The 24,163-nt window shown below is 40.5% G+C and overlaps 1 protein-coding gene across 1 annotated transcript; it reads right to left on the bottom strand.

Moving 5' to 3' along the window:
• Window positions 1-1,266: 1,266 nt before the first annotated feature.
• Window positions 1,267-17,964, bottom strand: LOC118424631 (kelch-like protein 26). The gene is made up of 12 exons (XM_035833285.1): window positions 17,876-17,964; window positions 13,374-14,179; window positions 12,714-12,875; window positions 11,933-12,096; window positions 10,384-10,513; window positions 9,215-9,338; window positions 8,437-8,557; window positions 7,709-7,853; window positions 7,070-7,263; window positions 6,282-6,563; window positions 5,315-5,460; window positions 1,267-2,333 (listed from the first exon to the last, which is right to left on the bottom strand). The coding sequence occupies exons 2-12, from the start codon at window positions 14,155-14,157 to the stop codon at window positions 2,189-2,191; spliced, it is 2,397 nt and encodes a 798-aa protein (XP_035689178.1). The 5' UTR covers window positions 14,158-14,179; window positions 17,876-17,964; the 3' UTR covers window positions 1,267-2,188.
• Between the last annotated feature and the right edge of the window lie 6,199 nt (window positions 17,965-24,163).

The raw sequence follows: 24,163 nt of genomic DNA on the forward strand, positions 1-24,163 counted from the left end.
CATATGAACACGCACGCATACAAACATTACATAATAACATCATTTAGCATAAAAGAATTTATAAGATGGTGGCATTTATACTAATTTGTTACCAACGATGCCTTTGTCGGAAAACTATTCAACGAAGAAATGAGGCACAATTAATAGGTCGAGCGCATGAGAGTTACGTCATAAATCTAAAGTCCATTCACTTTTATTGGAGGAATATAATTTGAGTAATATCCTTTAAATCGGCGGAAATTTTCTTTCTTTATCAAAATATTTTTACACGTAACGCCACTTACCATATGCGTGCTTCTCAACAATAAATCAAATAAATGACGCCAAATATACAATTTGCGACGTCATTGTATAAGTTAAGAAAATATTATTAGTAGGCAATCATAATACACTATATACACTTGCCAATGACCTACTCAATAGCTTTATAAAAAACAACTATATTCTAACTTGTTTGTATGAGCATCTCCATTTTTAGCTGATTTCAAAGCAAATAATGCCATCATGGAACATCACGTTATCTAATGCTTCAATGTTTAGACATGTTGGTGCTAAAATATGAACATTTCTTAGGGTTTGTTCGTATCCTCCGCGGATGCAGTGATTCTTCTGTAAATCAGAAATAAGCAGTGGATAAAAAACTACAGGAAATTTCAATGTTTCTACATATTCAACGACCATGTATTAAAGATCTCCTGCAATATCGTCGATGTATTGTACAATAAAGCACTTAAATGACATACCTCACTTGCTCATTTCCAACACTCTACTTAAGAAATCTAAATTGATTTTGCATGGAATTGTTCACCCATATGTTCAATTCTCAACTATAAAGTTTCGAGAGGCAACAGCAAATGACACATAGTAATACTATGCCAATTCAATGACTACAAGTGATATACAATGCATAATTTACACTTCAATGTAGGTCAGGATATGCTTTCATTGAGGTTTGATAAGGCCTATTGTATGACTGCACCTTATCGTCTATCAAATGAGATGAAAGTTTATGTAAGGTATGATTGTAAAGGTATGTTTGTTTGTATTGCATACTTGGTAAACTGCCTCGTGCCATATTACCACAATGAGGTTTGTACTCAACAGTATAGGATACAAACTCAGACAGATCTAACGCTGATTCACTTTTATCCGAGGGTAACCTATATTCGTTCTTTATATAAAAAAAACGTATTTAGGGATATGAAGTCAACGGACGGTGGTTTAAAATCGGAACATTTTGAAAATATTGCAAATTTGAAACCACAGTCAGCAGACTTATTACTCCTAAATGTGCAGTTTTTAAAGACGACAGATAAAGGTCTCCTCGCGGATAAAGGTGAACTAGAGTTACATGTAGTTCATCCACTCAGTTTTTTTTACGTGCTCAAAGTGTAGCTAACATCAAACACGGGACCTATCTGATGGACGTCTCTATCTGAAGCTACAGCAGACGTTTTACCATGAAAGGATATGTTCCTAAAACTTACAGTAACAATTGATCCCCTAACAAGAACTTTTGGATCTAAATTACTAACACATGCACAACTCCTTAGCCTCACAAAAAAAATGTTACATATTTGAACAACCAAATCTCTTACTGTGATATACAAATGTAGATATACAAGTAGGTATATAGAACGTTTAGACCTTAAGTGTAGCTGAGAAATGTGAATGATACATTTCAGTCAACATTTTATATACTACAGTGATGATGATGATGATGATGATACTACAGTAACTGTATGTACATGTAGTCTATATATTGGGACCATCTGGGAAGTAGTTTGCTCCTACATGTTGTACATGTATGTTTGCTTCTAATATCCCTCTTTGGAACTGTATACAAATCTTTTGGTGGTGACATCAGTTAATGAGTGTAGAGCAATCGGCCAAACACTTGTTCGAATACAGCAGTTATTTCAAGTGGCTTGTGACTGGTGGGCTGAGTATAAAATATTCCAGACATTAGTGATGTCGAAGTTCCAAAGCAGAATACCAGTGAAGCCACATATATAGAGTAAAATATATAGAAAATCAAAAATCTGAGCAAACTACTACCCATTTGCTACCCAGACTTAGTATGTATACAATGTAGTTGCTATAGACCTTACAAACTTCGCTGCATTTTTTTGTGTCAATTAAGATGACACATCAACACAAACAAAACATGTGACAGTACTGAGATGTCCTATACTTTTTTCAACTCCATGAGTTTTTTTGCCATGAGTAAATTTTCCTTCTTAAAATGTTCAGGAAACAGCAAAGATGTAGCAGCTATCCCATCATACTTGTATGGGAGCCTTCCCACAATCCTCCAGTCCCACATCTCATATCTGGGGAGAAAACAAACAAACAAACAAACAGATTAGTAAACAAGCAAATATAATGCAATCATCATTGGTACAATTATGCATTGAAAGAATAGATAATCAATTTAACCATTGAAACATTGGCCATGTCAGAACCTGCTGGTACAGTGATTTTACTGTTCTTGGGAATTGCACTTAATGGCAATTTCTTCACATGACTCAGGTGAACATGTAATATTGTAAAATTGGTTGGACACATCCTCAAGATGCCACAAGACACACCTGCACAAAAAGCCTTTGAATCTGCCATACTACTTGGTTCCAACAGATTCAAGGCACTCAAGGGTATGTGTGGCCGCGTAGCACAGTGGTAGTGTATTCGGCCCGTGACCGAGAGGTCGCCGGTTCGAATCCGCCTGCCGTGTTGCCGGTCTTGTGCCCTTGGGAAAGGCACTTTACACGACTTTCCTCACTTTACTCAAGTGAAAAATGAGTCGTCCCTCGGATAGGACGTTAAATGCTCCGTGTATGGGGAGAGCCATACCCTATGCACGTTAAAGAACCCGCCACATGTGCGAACATCCACCTGAGCGGATCAAACCATTCCGGCCAAAATAGGGGTAGGGAATCTCCCGAGCAGCCCTCGTAACCCCTGCTTCGCCTATTGGGTCAGTCAGTCCTCACTCATAGTGAGCAATTGGGCTGGTCTCAATCATGATGTTTCTGACCTAGGGCGAAGAGTTGCTGACATGGAAAATTTGTCAAACTGCTTGAAATTGTTGCCAACAATATTTTTTCCAATCATGTAACCCGTAATCTTTAAGTGGCCTTCAGGCCTTGTTAGGTGGTGACCATTGAGTAAAAGAAAAAAAAAACAAAAAAAAACACACGTGCGATGGTGCGGTGTGCGTTGGTGCAAATCCTTCTGTCGGAAGTTGGTGATTCACTTCAAATCACCCGGATGGAGGCCTGGCGACCTCTGTCTTGTATCAGCCACATGGTGATCTACATCATTCACCCGTAAGGGGCGGTATAACCCGTCGTTGTCCGAACATGTGCCAGGGCTCGAATTAACCACTTGCCCACCCCCTCCGCGCAAGTAGTTTTCTCTGTGCGCAAGTTGTTCAGAAAGTCAGGTTGCGCACGGCGCAACTTGATTTTTTGGGTAAACAAAACGATCCGTAAGTTACAGACCCTGTTTGGGGGATAAACGCCTTTGGTAAGCCCTAATTTTCCGCCGGAAACTTCGCTCAAAGTTCAAAATTTGCGGATTTCGGCCGCTGTAGAGCCGCCATTTTAAATCTACCTTCAAGTCTTGCGCAAAATCTGGCACTAACTCACATCTCGTGAATCGCGAGAGTCATACCCCATTGGCCATTTCGGCGTGACGTAGCGCGCCTGGGCGCTGCTATTGGTGGAATATCTGATGACCCAACGCTGTGTTCACGGGAAAAATCACGCAGCAAGGCATGAAACTTTGACAATGTAAATACGAAAACTCATCGACTGCCTAACGTCCTTGCCAATAAGTACATGTATAGGCTTATTTTGAAGGTTTTTGTTTTGCTTGGGACAATACTGTCTGTGGAATGCGGGAAAAACAGCTAGTGTGACGATGACTATACTGGGGAGGGGCGCACGGTCGGCACTGTTCAACGGAGGTCGCGTTTTTTTCACGGTTCTTTGAGATATTATTTTTGTTGGCTTGCAGTCTTTATTTTCAAAAGATCGGTAAATGGATGTTGTTTATTGAGAAAAGTGCGCTAATTTGCCCTGCATCTTTTTTTGTGTGCTATATTTCTTCAACTGAAATGAACTGTTTTTACAGATAATGATAAGTAGCTAATTTGGAGAAAGTAACAACTTAGAAGTGGCGCAACCTGAAATGCTGATGGCGCAAGTTGGTTTTTGATTCAGGTTGCCGCCTGGGCAACCTGGCTAAAAAAAGTATTTCGAGGCCTGTGTGCGAACATGTATATAGGGCTCCCTTGGAAATCAGTTACTACGTTAACTGAAGGGACTACCCTAAAGATCAATAAATAAAAATAAAAAGGGAAGACACTATGTCAACTTGCAATTGCTTAGCTTGTTGAAAGCAGACCTATTAAGCACAGAGGCCGAACCCTTCCTACAACAGCAAAGAAACTCCAGGAGCTAAGGAAGCTTGAGGATGCAAAGCACAGTAGAAAAGGATGAAGAGAGACTGAATGCATCTATAGGACTTTCCAAAGTCTATAGAAGCTGAATGCAGTGACTGATAATGATGATGACTCAGGAGTAAAATCAGTACCTAATGCTTCCATTCCAGATATCCCTGTGACGGGATGTCGACTGGAGGTCCTGTTTTTCATGGCTTAATACGGTGTTACCTCTGGGTTTCCAGAACATATTGCGTGCGTTCCACTCTTAGGCCACGGCAAGTAAATTTTATGGATGACATCAGCGCGCGCATTAATTTTCGCCTGATTTCAGGAAAAAAAAAGATTTTTTTTTGGTTCGGAGATGGTCAACATGACAAGAAAGTACCAAAATGGGCAAATATGTTACTACAAATATGTTGTGTTGTAGGCTAATGGTTGTACTTGTAGAAGTGACACTAGCCAACTGTTATAGAAGTGAAACTACAAATTTAGTTAGTTGTAAAAGTGGCCCTAATATGGAAGCCAAGAGTATTGTTGCCATGTTGGTAAGTGATACCAGTCTACCACACCAGTGTCACCTTTACTACACTAGTACAGGTTTTAAATACAGAAATGAATGTCTTGTAGGCTGTCATATCATGTTTCGTCGCTTCAATTCTTTTTTTTTAAGTTTAGTGTGTATATTTGGGAAATTTAGCCATCTTGTTTTTTTCAACCCATCTTGTTCTTAATTTCACCCTATCTCACCATTTTTGCCGTCTGCAGAGGATGTCATCCATAAAATTTACTTGCTGTGGCCTTATATGTCTTGTGATTATAATGAATACTGTAATCTTGTTATTTCCTATGCTGTTTCATCCTGACCTGTCCAAGTCCAGAGCCTGCACCATGTCTGTGTATGAGGATGTCCGGTAGTCATATCCACCACACATGTACAGTGTCCTGTCCAGGACGTGATGTCCAAACCTGCACTGGACAAGAGGCCATGTGGTCACAACTGACCACGACTCCTATGTGGGTAAAAAGAAAATCAAAACCCATGTTGTATCATTACACACACCGAGTGATTTTTTCATTTACATTCTTTCTATTTTGTAACAGCAGTCCGCTATTTCCTCTATTTTGTGAGGCAAATATTGATAAACTGACAGCTTGGTTCAATGAACATCTAAATTACATGCTGATTTTTGTCAGCCTAGAGGATGGAATGTACAAACTTTTTGTCCATCACCAGCTACAAAATTCAATCAAAGGACAGAATTAGAAGTACAGACGCTGGCTAGAACCCTGGCCCCCCTGCACTGTCCGACAAATCAGAGTGATGCTGCACATTTGTATCAAACAAATAAACAACATGGACTCAGAGCACTACAAAATTTAAACCCTGAAGGTAGCAAGAACCATCAGGTTGCACCCTAATTTGTCATGGTTGTATTATTGGATGTACATACCCAAATACCAAAGATCATGTGGACCTAGATGTAATTACAAGTATTACAGATCTAGAGAATCTGATATACAAATGTACCAGTCACACATACAAGAATGCACACACACACACACACACACACACAAACAAACAAACAAACAAACACACACACGCACAAACGCACACAAACACACACACACACAGTCACACAAACACATACACACAGTCACACAAACACACAAGCATGCACACAAACACACACACACAAACACACAGTCACACACACACACACACACACACACACAAACACACAGTCACACAAACACACACACACAAATACACAGTCACACACGCGCACACACAAGAACTTGATGGTAACAACAGGAAGTCACTGTTACTTACCCCTTCAAAACTATACACTTCCACTTGAGGGACAGTACTTGACCCATCATCCCCTCCAAGAACAATGAACCCTCCCTTAACTTCTGCCATTGCGTGATTGGCTCTCCCATGTCTTAGCGAGTTCAGAGAGGTCACGCCAGACTCGGGATCGTAAAGCCAGAAGCCGCTCCGCCCTCGCGCCACTGTGCGTCCTCCGCTGAGGTAAATCTTGTTGTCGTGGCAACAGCAAGCGTGGCCCGTCAGTCCGCAGTCTAGAGTTTCTGTGTACTTCCAAACATTTTTCTGGAAGAGAATAAAAAATAAGTAGTACAATATCAATGTTATATATTAAGGATGTTTGTCAGATCGTGTGGTGCAGCGACAGCGTGTTTAATTTGGGAACGAGAGGTCTCGAGTTTGAACCCTGCCGTGTCACCGATCTTGTGCTCTTGGGAAAGGCATTTACACGACTTTCCTCACTTTACTCAGGTGAAAATGAGTACCTAGCTTTGGCAATGGCCGTCCCTCGGATAAGACGTTACATGGAGGTCCCAGGTTTGGGAGAGTCATACCCCAAGCACGTTTAAGAACTCGCCGCACTTATCTTATCGAAAAGAGTAGGGGACCTTTCCGGTGTGAGTGGATGAAACCTACAGACTGGTCTCTGGGTTGACATCTTGAAACGGTGATAGTCACCTGTTATGTCAATCCTTCCACAAACGTGGTAAATCTAAAATAGAAATAGACATATTGCACAGAAGGACTATCAAAAGATCAACACTAGTACAAGATTCAGGTGAGTATTTTACCTTAGTACAGTACTTTTCCACAGTAAAGTCTATCTCTTCACCATTCCAGCCTCCCACAGCGAACAGTACTTTGTCCACAGCCACCAGACAAAAGTCGCTCCTGGCGTGCCGCATCGAACGCAGGTCAGTCCACGTGTCGCTCCGGGGGTCGTAACGACAAAATGACTTGTGCAGTCTCATCTTCTTGTCATAACCTGGGTATAGAGAAAATCAAAAATGAATAAAAAAATTGCAAATACAAGAAAAAAACATGAGAGAGAAATCAAATAAATTGGAAAGTAACACAAATTTTTAAACGTAAATTCAAACCAGTAAAATACAGAATGATGTTCATCATGTATTACGCACAATGCAAAAATGAACAAATTAACGTTTGTACCTTGAACTACTAAGTGACCTGTGTTTTAGTTTATTGCAATAGAGCCCTCTTTAGGCTACAACTGTTGAAAGTCTCAAATTTGTTTCAATTAGCAATAATGGTCAGCAAATAATACTTCAGGGGCACAAATGATACAGGGGTACAGACATTACAGGGGATACGGACACTAGATAACCTGCTCCATCAAATTTCTGAAAAAGAATGAGAACAAATCCTTAGTCTATAGGATTGTGGTGGCCCAAACTTCCCTCCAGACTCACCTCCTGCTAAGTACAGGAAGTTGTCCACGACAGCGACAGCGTGGTTCAGTTTCCCAGAGTACGGAAGGTCCTGCACCTGTTGCCATGGCAACACAGCATCCTCCTTCCATGGTGTTTCTGGGGACGACTTCTCCAAGTAAAACATCTGTTTGGCAGAAAACAAGAGGCAGGCTTCTGAATTTCCGTAGACATTCGCAAATGGCTTTATACTAAATATGTACCAAAATTTAAATCTACATCAGAGGTTTACAACCATCCCTGAACAGAGACGGTGGGCGCCATAGACTTCCTGCAACTTATGATCCACTGCTTACTGAGTCACTTGTTCTATCTGCATAATGTGACGTCACGACAGCAGTGGATTGTTTATTCCTTGAAAAAGACTGGTGCTGTTCAGTCAAAAATTTAGTCCAATTTTTGTGTTGGATATTACAGTTAAATTACTTCCACAAAATATGAGTAATGCACTTAATTTCTTGGTGTGACTCAGAACTTTTTGATCACCCCTAGTATTTAGACTAGATTGTGTTCAATTGTCCTCAAGTGCCTTTCCTGGGATTTAGGCAAAATATTTTTGGCAATGGATTCAAACCCACCAACCTTAATAATCTCAACCCCATTAAATCCAATACCAAGAGCTTATATAGCAAGTACTGAGTAGGACAATACTTGTTCAAAAGTGATACACTAAGCTCACAGTCAATGACATTATCATAATGATTACTTACCTCTCGACTTGCCCCCTGGTCCATGACATTCCCACCCAGAATCACTAACATCCATTTCACTGAGCGTACTTGTGTCCGCGATGACTGCATCGTAAACTGCTCATCAGGGTAGCGATGGTACCTATACAATATCATCATCATCATCAGTCGACGTGCTTACACACGACATGGTTATACGGCCCCTTACATTCCCTTTCGCAGTACAAAAAAAGGCTTCATTCATAAGTCTTAATATATAATCCCAAATTTCTTTATGGCCTAGGAATAAAATGTTGTATTTCCAGACACCATACCATCCCTAGCAAAATCCTGCCAAACCTACTGTAGACTTTTTTCTTTGGCTACTAGCAAAGGGCATAGATTTACTTCATCATGCTGGCTCCTGATGGATCTTGCTGTCTAATGTTAGTTCACCTTTAATTGCGGGGTGACCAATATCCGAATGTGTTGATTAAAACAGTTTCTAGGGATATCAAGTTGACAATGGTTTCAATATCAAGATATTGCATTTTGAAACCACATTCGTCGACTTGATATCCTTACATACTTAAAAAGAACGGATATAGGTTACAGTTGCGGATAAAGGTGAACTAGTGTTACATGCTGATTTGCAGTTGATGACAAAATGTTGCATTTAATTGTATATACTAGATTTTCATTAGGTTAATAGTTACAAACAGCACTTGCACATTTTAAAAATCTTTTATAGTCATGGAGGGTATGGGCACATGCAAAACTATAAAAAAAAATGAAAGAACAAACTAGAAAGTAAACAAACTTTGTCGCCTCCATGACCAAGTTTCTGCAGTCCACATCTGTCCTCATGAACTTGACAGCACGGACGTCCCGTACCAAGTCTGACAGCGACATCAGAGGGAAGCGGATGTTATGCATGACACGTCCTGTCAGGGCAAAAGTTAAACATAGACATAAGAGCGAGACAGACAGAGAGAGAACTGGTTTAATCTAAACACACAATTTCAAGTACAAGATGGTAATCCGAAGACTAGATTGCCTCGTACAATGTACAAAAGAGACTGGCGTTTAAGAGTCTAATGGAATGTCCTGCCTAAGTGCATTAACCTAGAATAATACTGTAAATGCATTTAAGTTTGCGGGGATTTAATTTCGCGGTAGCGGGAAAAGGGACTTTTCGCAGTGGTTTAAGTTCAAGGTAAAACCATCGACTGCAGTCTAATACCATGATAGAAAAATGTTCCTGGTGGTTTCAAGAAAACCGCGAACATTAATCCACCGGAACATTTTTGCATTTACAGTAATCATCACAATTCCCACTTTACTGAACAATTTAAAAGTGTGGATCTACACACACAGTTAAAACCCACAACAAACTGGGGTGTGTCACCTCACTATATAATATAAGCATAATATAAGTTAGCAATACACAACAGTCTCAACACACGATAACAAAATGGAGCTGCAACTCCCAAAAAATGAAATAAGAAAATCAGATGCAATTCTTACCTGTAGCCCAGATTTCAGTATTGCTGTATAATTGTGCATGCAGAAGGCACATCCAAGTTGCTATAACTGCATTCAATCTATAATGGCATGCAGGGAGATATACACATTTGTAAGAATGCATGCAATCAGGAAAAGCTGGAGAAATGTCATAATTCACATTGGAGTCAGAAATATAAAATGTTTCTCTTCTAAAATTGTTCTACTTCATTTATCTATCATACTTGATAACAATGAAGTTTATTTGGAAGTTCTTGCCCATACACATACACAGTACAAATGGTATCTGTATGTTGAATGTATTTTTTTTTTCTTGCAGCATAATAATAATACTTACGGTTGCATCCTTCAAACAATGAAAATATTATTGTTGTTTGAAGAAAATCAGTTCTATATTCCACAATTGTCCTAAAGTCCAAAGATTGAGTGTTGAAACTTGGCTTTTAAGTAACAAATTGGGCTGACCTGCCAAGGTCACTCTAGTTTCAGGGTCATGGTTGATCCAGGTGGCGGCCGCACAGAAGGCGTCCACTTCACTGGTCACTTCCAGGCGGTCACTCTCCAGGTACAGGCACAGCTCCTCACAGGTCAGGTCCTGCAAATTAAACAACAAACTTGTTACAGTCAAACCTGTCCTGAGCAACTAGCCTGGGTACCATCCTATTTCTACCGGGGCTCCTTACACTCACTTCCCTTTTTAGTGTAAGGAGCCCCGGTAGAAATAGGATGGTACCCAGGCTACTGAGCAACCACTCTAGGGACCAAGAAAAAATGGTTGCTGAGGACAGGTGGTTCCTAATCCAACAAGTTGGTTGATGGTCTGACATCGATGGTCGGATGATCGATGCATGTATGGTGATCCTGGCTTATGTAAATAACGTTACATGTGATACTAACTAACATTAACAATCACAAAATAATAGAGCACACACATTGGTTGGGGAAGACAGGTGGTTGCTTGGGAGGGGGTCTTAACGATGTAAAAATGGACAGCACTGTTTCAATGTGTCCTCTGACGGCAGGTGGTTGCCTGCGCTAGGTGGTTGCTCAGATAGGTTTCACTGTAATATCAAAACTAAAGCCAATACCAGAACATTCATTCTACAGGAACAGAAAAACATAAATTAAACTTACCTTTTCATATCACAGTGTATTCAAAGCAATAATTAAGGCATAGGCAAATGTACTTCCATCTTGACACATGGTGGTAGACAATACATGACTTGAAGACATACAATATACGAAACACCTTTCCTACATTCAATCTAACATAAGGGCCCCAAATACAATTTTCCCAAATTACTTACACCAAAACAAAACCTGCCTGCAAAGCTGATATGTGTTACACCAAAGGCAGTTGCAATGTATAATGGCTCATACTATTAGATACATACAATGAACAGCCCAAAACTTGTCTTGTCTATTAATTTGATCCATATGGCAAAGTAGCGCAATCACTTAGCACTTACTATATGCTTTAGTAGTAATATTACCTAAACAACCCGCCGTATGAAATACGTGGTGTCTACAATGTCATGCCAAAACGTGAGCAATCTTTTGAGATCCGTTAGTGGTAAGTACGGCCTCTGTACGAACTCGTAGGGAATCCGGAATTTTGGAGCGTGCTGTGCCAAAACGTGGGCAATCTTTTGAGATCCGTAAGTGATAAGTGCCACCTCCGTACGAACTCGTAGGGAATCCAGAATTTTGGAGCGTGCTGTGCCAAAACGTGGGCAATCTTTTTAGATCCGTTAGTGGTAAGTACCGCCTCTGTACGAACTCGTAGGGAATCTGACGGATTTCGTAGCACGTAGACACGCCATAGAGAACTTAATTTGCAGGCAAAACTTTGTGTTGCTGTGTTGACGTACTCCCTCCCTGCTCTTGCCAGTCATTCCCCACGTTTTCAGAAATATGTGGCGGACCTGGCCTCCAAAAAGACGTAAGGAGAAATTGCACGTATGACGGGTTGTGCCCTTAGCTTTAAAGGAATCTCCTCTATTTTAGTAATGACCTTGAATTGGGGTGACTGAGAAACTTGCGGGATGTTTTTGAGGATGAAGTCGTCGGCTGCGATCTCCACACGTGAGAGGGAGTAGCGATAGGCCAGCTGTAGCGCCAGGAGGCAGTTCTGTGCTGACATGGTCAGGATGAGGTACTCACAGCACAGGTCTATCACTGCAGGACAGAAAAGCAGATCTGAAACTTTTCATGTGCACAGTGTAAGGACCATTCACACTTGTCAGGGCTTGAAATACTGGGTATTTGTGCACCCAGGTGCACCCAAAATTGGAGCTGTGCACCCAATTTTTTTCTGTGGGTGCACAGGTGCACCCAAATTTTTCCATAGTTTTATGTATGTAAAGATATCAGTATACTATGAAACACTATATTCTTGACATCTAAGTGTTAGAAAGATAATGTGGTGCACCCAAAATTTTTTTGGTGCACCCAATTTTCTAAGTTGGGTGCACCAGTGCACCTAATCCAAAAAATGAATTTCGAGCCCTGCTTGTACATAATGCTAATTCACCTTTATCCGTGTGGTAACCTATATTCGTTGTTTCTCTGAACAGGGTAGGTACATGTAAGGACATTTACTCAATGGACGGTGGTTTTAAACTGTGATGTTTTGAAAATATTGCAGTTTGAAGCACGTCGTCGACTTGATATCCCTAAATACCCTGTTTTTAAAAACAACGAATATAGGTTACCTTGCGGATAAAGTATTTCGAGCCCTGTTACACCAACACGACACTAACATAATCTCATTGAAAACCTCCCCAACAACTCACCATTGCTGACCAGCAGAATGTGTGCAACTTCCAGCACCATTTCCAGGGTTTCCGGAGACAACTGTACCTTCCCGGTGTACATGTACCTCACCACGGCGTCCAAGCCCACCGCACTGATGTCATGTAGCACCACGTGGTCCTCTGCACACTCACGCATTCCAACTAGCAGTGTGAAAAAAATAATTGATAACCGTTAACTTAAGCTTTAAACAAACCATTTGCAAAGAAGCAATTGTAGTAACATTAGGAAGAAATTGAAAATGTTGCCTAAATAATGAAAAGTAATTTTTGTACATAGAATTAAAGAATAAGCATCTGTATCTGTATTCTGTCTTGGTTTTTAAAGTTTAAATTTGACCATACAATAGTCCCTGTACTTTTTGTCAATATAGCTTGTCAAGCTAACTTAAAATTGAAACCGGTGCAATGGCTGAGTAGGTAGAGTGTTCTGCTTGCATTCAGCAGTCATACAAAAGACTTCAACTTCTATGCTTATAGAGACTCAGAGAGCACTCAGCATTTGGGAAAGTGTATGGATGCTTTTTGCATAACGATTTGACATATAGAGAGAGCACTCAGCATTTGGGAAAGTGTATGGATGCTTTTTGCATAACGATTTGACATGCTCTCCCTGGTGCAAAAGATAGTATACAAATATACCTGTGAACATGGCTCGAAAATAGTCGCTACACGTCGCCAGGACAGCACGATGCGCTGAGAACAGTACGCCATCTGTTTCTAGCACGACGTCACACATACTCTCATCAGACTGGAACTCCTGTAGTCTCCTCACTACTTCCTTAGTGTGGTACTCATTCCTGATGTATATCCTCCTATCAGTTATCCCTGGTACTGCAGCTAACCCAACTTCTCCATTTGCTTCAGTTGTTTCACATGCTTCTGAGACCTTCTTGTAGGAGTCCTTTCCTACCAGGTTGTCTTGCTTCTGCAATAGGTACATTTCTTGCCTTTTGATGACAGAGAACGTCCAATCTTCTCTGGAAACTGCCGTCCCTTCCCTTCTGCTTGTTACTCTCTTCAACAACTGCATGCACAAGTTCTTGAAAAACTTGCATCCAAATTCATCGGCAACTGAGACTAGTGCCGAGACAAGCTCAGCATGTACTAAGATTGTACCCGAGTAAACGTAACCCAAGAAGGTGGACAAAACCTTGGGCAAGACGTTCCCACATGGCATAGCACCCCCTTTCTGTAAGCTCTTGAACTGCGCCAGGACTGAATCACAGGAGGTTGCCAGGAGGACTTTGTGGACAGGATACTTTTTACAGTCACTAGCTAGCTGAGATGTTCCAAGACGTAGCTCCAAGTCACACAGTTGTCCTTCCTCTTGTAGACTTTGGAAGCCTTTAAGAAGACTTGACGCATGTTTCTCACATTTGAGTGTTCTGGACATCTCAGAGTCAGAGGGATTAATGAAGGCCATCACAGCTTGACTGTATCAGCATCTGGAAACACAATGGGACATCCTTAAGTTATTGGTTATTCACAGCACACATTTGTACAACCTTTAACCAGTTAAATCCTGACTTGACGCAATCTTCATCCACAGATTTAAAAAGTGTTGACTACTCTCCAAGCAGAGGTTGAGTCGGGAAGATATAGTAAGAGGAGCGTGCCTGTAAATTTCCCTACTACTACTACGTAACTATATCTCGGCGAGTCAACCTCTGCTCGGAGAGTAGGTGTTGATGATGGCAAATCACTACCTATGTATTTTTGTTTATTTTGAGTTATCAATTAACATTACCATTTAGTTGCCATGATAAATATTGATTTATCTTAGTGACCCTTTTGAGTCTTTTGAAGATATGTAACGTTGTCAATTATTAGTTGATTATCATTTATTTGCATTTCTTTACATTGTTATTTATTTCTTTTGTATGTTGGGCTCCTTTTGAAATCAGTCTGCACCTGACTGAAAGGACCACCCAGCAGTTTCTTAAGATGAATAAAGAAATATTAGAGGAAAAAAATCAGTGTGGTAGTTTCAGTGTCTTCATTGTGACTGTAACAAATCATGTTGCTAAGACCGGGTTTTAAGAGGGCCTGCATGGGGGGAGGGGTCAGTAATCATGACTAAAGTATGACTAAAAAGGCCTGATTACATCTTACAAAAGATGCAGGTCCTGTTTCTACAGGGTTCTAGCAAGGATATATTCTGAGGGCTTGCTACGTATTAGTTACTACTAGTATAGTATTACACTGAATTCATTTGACTTTGAGAGCAGAGGCAGCACTAACAATTTTTAGTTGGGGGGCAGACTGTTCCAATGTGTAGAAGGGGAGGATAACAAAAAGAGACAGATGTGATTTAAGGAAAGTGTTGGACATATTCTATAGAGTACGCTATACGCAAAATTCATCAATTACCCTCTAAATTGGGGTAGATACATGCAACACTTTACGTAGAATTCAAATGGTGGATTACACTCTACATTGAATTAAAGTGGTCGTGCGAGGGTTTTTATGGAATCATCGTGCGACCACCTCGGACCCAGTCGCGCGATCCTTCAGCGGGGGGTCTGCGACTATTCCTCACATGTCTAAAGAAAAATTGTCGCCGGCGACGGGACTGGATCATATGCTAATAAGCCTTCAGCATGTTTTTTTCTATTTGAAAGGGCATTTTTCTCCGTAAATATACATGCAGTCAGTAATGGAAACATATTTTTGTCATCAGAAACTGCCTGTTTCAGCGCAATGCCCCGCCACCAGTGGCTACATCCTTCATGATACTAGTAGCAAGGAGGTTAAAGAAACCTCCTTGCTAGTAGTAATCTGTAATACCACCGACGGCCACGAACGCTGGGTTTAATTCCAGATTTTCCCGTCTCTGTGTCATTCTTTGTTTGGGACAATGTTTGTTTGCAAGCAAAAGAATAGTAATCTGCTGCATGACGAAAATGAAGAATTCTCCCGCCATTTTTAATTTGCAAGCAAGAGGTCACTGTGGGTCACGCACGCACGCACCGCAGTGGAATCCTGCGCCGCGGGTGTCCGCAATACTCTGAACTCATGTCTAAAGACAACCGTTGCCCACAACGAATAGTCAATAACAGTCGCACGACTATAAGTGTTGTCTGTTTGAAGTGGGCCTTAGAACTGCCAATTATGCTCTACTAGTATGCAAATGGGCATGCAGGCTTGGAATATTTTTAGAACAAATTGTAGACCTGTATCAAACTCAAACAACAGACGGGCCATAAAATAAAAAACTTAACATAAAATATAAGCTGCTGCAAATATACAAAAGTAACGGTCTCCTCTGTCAGCACTGGAACACCAGTGCTGAAGTGGTCGTCAGCACTGAAAGTCCAGTGCTGAGCCGGCGTCAGCACTGGAAATCCAGTGCTGATGCAGCTTCAGCACTCGAAGCCCTCCTGTCAGCACTGGAAACCGAGTGCTGAGACTACAATCAGCACTGGATTTCCAGTGCTGAGGACATTTCAGCTCTGGAAATCCAGTGCTGACAAATATTATGCACTGGAAACCGAGTATAAAATGTATAAAGTTGGTGAAAAGAACTTACATTCTGTAACAAAATATAAATGGACAACTGTATTATACAATGTTTTTTAAATGATGCTTCTTTGTCGCACAAGCAGAATGTGTCGTCCACCTGTAACTACCTATTCTTTGTAAAAAACAAACAAGCGATCTCTTTACCACACAGATAGACCAACTGTTAGATGTCTAACTCTGACTACCTATTGTTTTTTAAATGATGCTACTTTGCCGCACAAGCAGAATGTGTCGTCCACCTGTAACTACCTATTCTTTAAAAAAAAAAAAACAAGCGATCTCTTTACCACACAGATAGACCAACTGTTAGTTGTCTAACTCTGATTACCTATTGTTTTTTAAATGATGCTACTTTGCCGCACAAGCAGAATGTGTCGTCCACCTGTAACTACCTATTCTTTGTAAAAAAAAAACAAGCGATCTCTTTACCACACAGATAGACCAACTGTTAGTTGTCTACCTCTGACTAAAAAGACACTACTTTGCCACAAGTATAGAATATGTGATTTGTTGATTTAAAATTTTTGTATCAATTGACCAAAAGAAAAGAAACGTGAGTGCCATTAACTGTATACACAATTAACAATATCACAAGTGTCTACTCTAGTCTAAAGCTAGTAAAAGCTAGTGCTACGCAAGATCTGCTTGGAGATTAAATAACACGCATAGATATACCTAAGTCTAAAGGAAATAACTCAGACAGCCGTACGGACGCATGCTACTAGTACACGAATATTACGTTCAGCACTGGAACGTTCCAGTGCTTTATAAACGTCAGCACTGGAAGCCCAGAGCTGAAGTTTTTACAGCACTGGTCTTCCAGTGCTGAAAAGTTCCCGAGCACTGGTAAATACAGTGCTGAACCCGTTACTTTTGTATATCAGCACTCGGTTCCAGTGATGACAGCGGTTTCAGCACTGGGTAACCAGTGCTGAATGACCTCTGCCGCGAGTTCAGCACTGGTACCCGAGTGCTGACGGCAGTTGAGCACTGGAAAACCAGTGCTCGGAGAAGTTCAGCACTGGAAATCCAGTGCTCGCATTGGGTTCAGCACTGGAATTTCAGTGCTGAGGGAGCTTCAGCACTCGAACAAGGCCGTTCAGCACTGGAAAACCAGTGCTGACGTTTCTTCAGCACTGGAAAATCAGTGCTGAGGCCGATTCCACCCATTGATTCAGCACTGGAACACCAGTGCGGAACCCGTTACTTTTGTATACTTGCTAAGCTGCTCAGGTTATACCATATTACTAGTAGTAGGCTGAGCTATTGGTCACCTCCTCTCACTTTCACTCCTGGTACATATGGATCCTTTGGATCCAATGGTTATCAACATAACATATATCGAAAATCCATATCAATGATGATAACTTCAATAAAACGTCATCAAATTTGATACTTGAATAAAACAACATGCCCATTGACCTAAACGTTGATTATTTGCTAAATTTTCTCGCGTTGTGCAAGCATTTTTCATATCAGCCCCCCTCCCCAACTTCACCATGGGAATAATTTGGTAACTTGTTGCATGTCTACATCCCAAAATGCAACGTTAGTTGATTCTAACTGACGAGCTGCAACTCACGATAGGAATGCTACTGGATACATCGTTCTAACGTTACCTTTTTCAAGTGCAAGACTTCAGCATAATATCACGCCACTGTACTAGTACTGACAATCAAGCAACCAAAATTGACAGTGACCAGTGTCATCTTCACAGTCGGAAGTAGTATCACACGCCACCTATTAGTCCACTGCAGAACTGCAATAGAAATGTTTTGTTTTCTGTGAAGTGTTTTTGCCGACGCCTTTGAGACGGAGCCAATAGTATATTGCTGTTATTGAGGTAACAGAACACAGTTTTTCGCCTATCATAGTCCAGCAGCATATCTGAAAAAATGTGCAAATGTGTCTAAAATAACCATATTTTGCACACATGCATTCTAAACAAAAATAGATGAGGAGTCATCACAAGTTCTGCCCAGAATTTGTTTGATGGCACTTTGGGGCATTTTTAGATGAGAAATATTTTGGGCTTCTGTGTCTAGTTTCTTTTATCCAAATGACCTGAAATTTTCATATTTTCATACATCAGTTCAAATGGTTAAAATTGGGATTTTATGACCATTTTCAGAAAAAAATGTAAACAAGTGACCGTAGGTAACAAACTCTGTGACGTAATAATGGTTTGTTAATGAAGCACAGGTCGAGCACAAAACGTACAGACATAACAATCTGTGTGTATGGTTCAAATATAATCACCGTTCATAACAGTCCCTTTCTGTTCCTGATCAAAACGCCTTTCTTTCGGTGAGCCGGAACGAAACATACTCAACCTATGTCGTATACAACGCACACGCTCCTCCAAGTCCTACAAATATAAGGTACACAAATTATTTCCTAAAGTTTGTGTTCCCACCGACAATGGCTTAATTCTGTGTATATGCTAAATATATAATTTCCATTCATGAAAACTACCCTTCAATCCCTGGTGCAAAATATAATTTCCCTCCATGATCATACCCTTTTTGTCCCTGCTATTTCCCTCTACTTTCGGTGTTCCGGTCACAAAAGACACGTTCCTACCCGACAGATTAAGAGCATGGCCACCCCACCTATATAGTAGTGAATCGCATACAGGACACATCACATCAACTTATACAAAAAACGTACTTAAAAGCTAACATACCTATCACTGCCAAATTTAAAACACAGCTAAGTCAGAGTCTCAATCGAACGACACAAATGAAACAACAACACAGCTTCACAATGGATACTTGAGACGCACACCACTCTAAAAAGTGGGTCAATCACAGCTGTGGAAATAACATAACCCCATATCTGCTTGGAGATAAGTAATTGCCAAACCCCAGCGTCTATAGGCCAGCTGGTCTACGATACCAGGGGAATAGGGGTGACATCTCAAATTATTACATCGATAATGAAAACAGCTACCGCAAAAAAAAATGATCCCAAGGATCAAACACGTTCTAACCATAAAATGCATATGGCTATCAACCGGGCAAAATATTAACAGTATGCTATGTCAAACCAACCTCAATATTGGAAACGCAAAACCCGAACGAGATGGCATATTCCGACGAGGACAACATCTGCTTGACGGTATCAAATTACTACAAGGCTTAAGGCACAATCATAAGGAAGACCTGAACCACTATACCGGACGGCGTAGGGGTGAAAACTGAAATTATTACATCCATAATAAAAACAGCTACGGCGAAAAAAAAACAACGTGCATCATTTCCCAGCCGAGTACAGACGAAATGCCAATCCACATGCGATTGCGGCATACGGAACATAGAGATATAGGTGCGAACACTCAACGCACAAAGTGATTACAGTACTCTGTTACTGAAGGTTACCCTCCAGTGTCACAGAGTAATTAATCTAAATGACCTAAAATTTGGTGTCGCCATGAAATGGTATACAGGACTCCATTCATGCCCTTTGCACACATTACTTTATTATGGTGAATTTTGTGATTTGGGGCCATTTCTGTACATCTGCATAATCCATGCTTGGTTATATGCACATTTAACTAACTTACACAGGTCCAATCATTTACTGGTTATAAGAATTATTATAGCACTTTTACATTAATTATACAAATTAGGAGGCTATTTGCATAATTGCTATCTGTTAATATTCCACCTGCCATTAACCACATGTTTTACATGTATTTGAGGTCTATGATGAAAAACAATGCAAATATAGATTTTCCTTAGGAATCTGCAAATTAACTTCTTTTTTTTCCATAATTTGGACTTCATTATGTACATCTCTGTCTCAGCTAACTGCATACTAGGTAAATCAGTCGTTCCTTTCTTCAGTTATTCAATAGATTTTGACACAAGGAGCCCCATCAGTTCAAGAGAAAGCTGCTAGCCTCCGTAGCAGGCTGTCTGTGGCCTTTTTTGGGCTCATGATTCACTTTTGCCGGCCATTTCTTTTTGTACTGGGTCGCTAAATGCCGGACGTCGCTGATTCATTGGCTCCAGGGGCAAATGAATCAACGACGGCAGGCATACATAATTTCTTCCTTACATCACAAGCTATCTGCCACCAAAATATCACACAAAAACCGGACGTTTCGTCAGTTACCTTTTGTTTATTTAGAATACTATTCAGATCATTTGCCAGTTGCCTGACGTGTTGTCTATTTATAATCTTTGTCATTACACCTAGGATTTGTTTAAGGATGGACATCAGCATGTATTGGTGGGTAGGTCATAATACTATTTGGCTTTAGGAACAAAATTTTAGCTTACCTTTAATACCCTGGTGCGGCCTAGGCTGGAATATGCCTCCATCCTCTTCAGTAACACGAGTGTTGCCGCTTCCATGGTACTAGAGTGTGTATAGTACCATCCAGACCACCTAGTCACAGGTGCAACACCAAGGACACCTTTCTCAGGCGTGCTGCACGAGCTTGGGCGGGTCAGGCTCTCAACTAGGCGAGACCACCATAGTCTAGTCATCATGTACAAACTGGTCACTGGCACTGTACCACCCCACCTCCAACCACTCATCCCGCAAACAAGGCAAGCTCAACCCCAGCTTTGCCTCTGCACATCTCCACATCCCCCGGTGCAGAACCAATATAGTCACAGTGTATGTGTCTTACATTCGACCAGTCCTGGAGTATTGTGCCCCCGTCTGGCACTCCGGGCTCACCACTGCACTTAGTGACAGGATCGAGAAGGTCCAATGGAGAGCTGTGCGCATAATCTGGGACAGAACTACACGTCTTACACTGATGCCTGTTCTGACTTGGGACTACCTTCTCTACAAGCACGACGTCTTGAACTGATCAAAAACTTTGCTAACTCTCTCAGTCAGTCAGAGCACTTCCTGCCACCAGCCAGAGGTGAAATCAGTGGTAGACAGACAAGGTCATCCCACAAACTGAACACTACTCGCTGTAGAACTGAGGGCTATCGGAACAGCGCTGTACCCCCTTCATGGTCCGCCTTTTGAACAAGTAATTGTCACCGTTGTGCTGCTGTTTTGTATGAAATAGTAAGACATTATGTATCTTATAATTAAATATTTATCCGACATAATGATACATTGATATTGATATACTGTTTTAAATATCTTATCCCAACGTTGTTTTAATTTGTCTGTCTGTAACCGGATTTTTAAGACCCGTGCCTGTGCGATTATTTATAATCTTCGATTTTAACCACCTTGTTGATTTAATGATGTAATGGTTTGTAATGACTTGACGCAATTCAGCCGTGAGGCTGCCATGCCAATGTCAGTTTGTTTGTATTTTGAAATAAACCAGTCATATATATATAATATTTACAGCTTCATACCATACACTTCCAGGATCTGGAACAGCCTAGCTAGACGCGGCACTGACTCTCCCTCCCTCCAAGAATTTAAGGCTTACTGTGCACAAGACCTACCTATTGTCATGACTCATGATCTTGAAATTACTTCATACTTACCCCATTCTTACTTCCCATCTACTCCATCTACTTCCATCTTGTAGGTATCCTTTAGATCAATTTCTTATCAATTGAAAGATATCTTTGAAGTCGCATGGCACATTTTATGATTATTGATTATTTTATACTGTTATTGAAATGTTTATTGTAATGAATTCTGTGTATGTCTGAAAGAAAGAAAGAAAAAAAATTGGTTTAGAGTACATGGACTATGTTTTACCCGTTTTACATGGTTAGATTTGCTTCTGTGCATGTAAAGGTTTGACTTTGACTTTATTTGACTTTAAGCTTTAAATATCGGTGTTCATTTGCAAATTATAGTAAGCACAAAGAACCACCAGTCAAATTTCCATGATCAAAACAGATAGAATGCGGTCTGTTTGGACCCCATACGGTGCGTGTTATCACAATAACGTATAAGGGTCAATGTCATTGTGCCCGTCTGTTTGCTGAAGATTACGGTCTCTAAACTAATAATTACATGATGTATTGGTCATATTTGGCTTAAGATGGATACTTCAAACGTACAAGAATGACAATTTCGAAGGAATTGTTGTAAATAGAATATCAAACAAAGGTTATCTTTTGAGGATAAACCCCGGTCTGATCGTAAAACATATGCATCTAAAATAGATTAAACTTTTATAGCTAAAGCATTCGACATGTCTTCACTGTCACACAACTATCTGTAGAAAATGATGAAATGCTTGATAATAGTTCAAGCACGTAAATAAATTTAATAAAACAAGAATCTGAAAAGCTTCACAGCTGATTGTAGCCCTTATTCAAAAGGTGTCATCATTTCCAATTTCATGCTTTTCATACCTTTAATTGAAATAATACATAATGTATTTGCTTACATAATCTTGCTGTACAACTTATTATTAACTTTCTTTTGACTCTTTTTCCTATTTATCATTCCTGATGAGTCCCTTATATTAGGTATCACTCTAACGTAAAACACTAATATTAAGCACCAGACACATATTACACATACACAGCGTTAAAATATTTCTAGGTTTAAATATATTTCTAGAATTAGACAATGTCATGTGTAACTTTGTTTCATTATGTAGTTATCGCAGACTCATATATTTTTTGTTTTGCATAATTTTTTTATATTGAAAATGTGACGATGTACCATATAAGTCAGGTTAAATATATCGTTATATTCTTGATGCGGTTGTCTTGCACAGCTGGAGCCGTGTTGTTAGGTCGCAGACCAGGACTGTCTCGTAGAATTGTGGCGTGAGTCCGAAAATAGTTTCGTCAGGTTTGTAGAATAGAGGATATAGGATAATTCTTTTTACACAACCAGTAGGTATTTACATTGCTTACGTTATATTCAACCGGGACGAGGGGAGATACAAGCTTAGCCACGTTTGGGAATGTTTTCTCACCGCAAAAGCGCCACCTATATCGGCTACATATAGCGGTGAGAAGCAGAACTCCAGTAAGAAGCTCTGACGAAGGTGTCTGAGAGACATCGAAGCATAAAGAATTTAAGTACCTACTGGTTGTGTAAAAAGGAATTATCCTATATCCTGTGGCGTGAGTGTTCTCATCCTCCATTCTCGATCCGACGGCTGAAAAGGGAATTGAGTTCCCTGCTGGGTTTTCTGTGGCGATCTTCCCATTTACTTTATCACAACCACACCGCTTTCTTATTAATTTTCAGTCCGTCATTGTTGTGAATATTGATTTTGACGAAAGTTGAGTTGATATTAACACAAGTTCCTATGGTTTAGGAGTACATGACGTCATTTTATCATTATGATAGTACAGTGATTAAACATCATCCAACACAAAGGTATACACGGATCAAATTTTCAGCAACCACTGTCGCCTGCTTCAGAATCAATACTGATGACCAATCACTTTAGAATGTAAACTCGTGATAGTTACGGATACGTGATCTTATTAACACGTGATCTTGTGTATAAGTGACGTCAATAATCGGTCAAATGTGCCAGGAAGTTCACAGTCTATTTTCAGTGATGACTGGAGTCCATTATCATCATTATCATTGGCCTCCGTCCGTCTAAAGAGACGATGGGTTTTGGTCATGGTCGACATCTTCTTTGGTGGCTGAACAAGCCGATTCTGGAGTGACAGTCTCTGCCGCATCCTGCACATATATGAAGGTGTTTGTGATGGTAGAGGCTGTCTTCTGACGACGCTGGTCTCTGAGTTGGGATCTGGTAGCGTCAGCTTCCTTCACTCCTGCTTTTACAGTCTGTCTCCATGCTGATCGGTCAGTTGCTCTATGATTCTTTCAAGTCTCTTTTCTTGTAGTTTCATTGCACGGAGTATACAACGCCACACTTATCTTTTCTGTAAATTTTACCCTTCGCTACCACGTGCACGAGAAGCTGTCGCAGTGTAGGTTGGAGGCAGGTAGAGTTTTAGCGTAAAGCATATATTCTGCGCATG

The sequence above is a fragment of the Branchiostoma floridae genome, chromosome 10 (assembly GCF_000003815.2).
Source record: "Branchiostoma floridae strain S238N-H82 chromosome 10, Bfl_VNyyK, whole genome shotgun sequence".
NCBI classification, from domain to species: domain Eukaryota; kingdom Metazoa; phylum Chordata; class Leptocardii; order Amphioxiformes; family Branchiostomatidae; genus Branchiostoma; species Branchiostoma floridae.

Coding starts and splice junctions, on each gene's coding strand:
- LOC118424631 (XM_035833285.1), bottom strand. CDS start 14,157: ATGGCCTTCATTAATCCCTCTGACTCTGAGATGTCCAGAACACTCAAA. Junction 12,876..13,373: donor TTTTCGAGCCATGTTCACAG/GTATATTTGTAT, acceptor TCACACTGCTAG/TTGGAATGCGTGAGTGTGCA. Junction 7,264..7,708: donor CTTCCTGTACTTAGCAGGAG/GTGAGTCTGGAG, acceptor CTCTATACCCAG/GTTATGACAAGAAGATGAGA.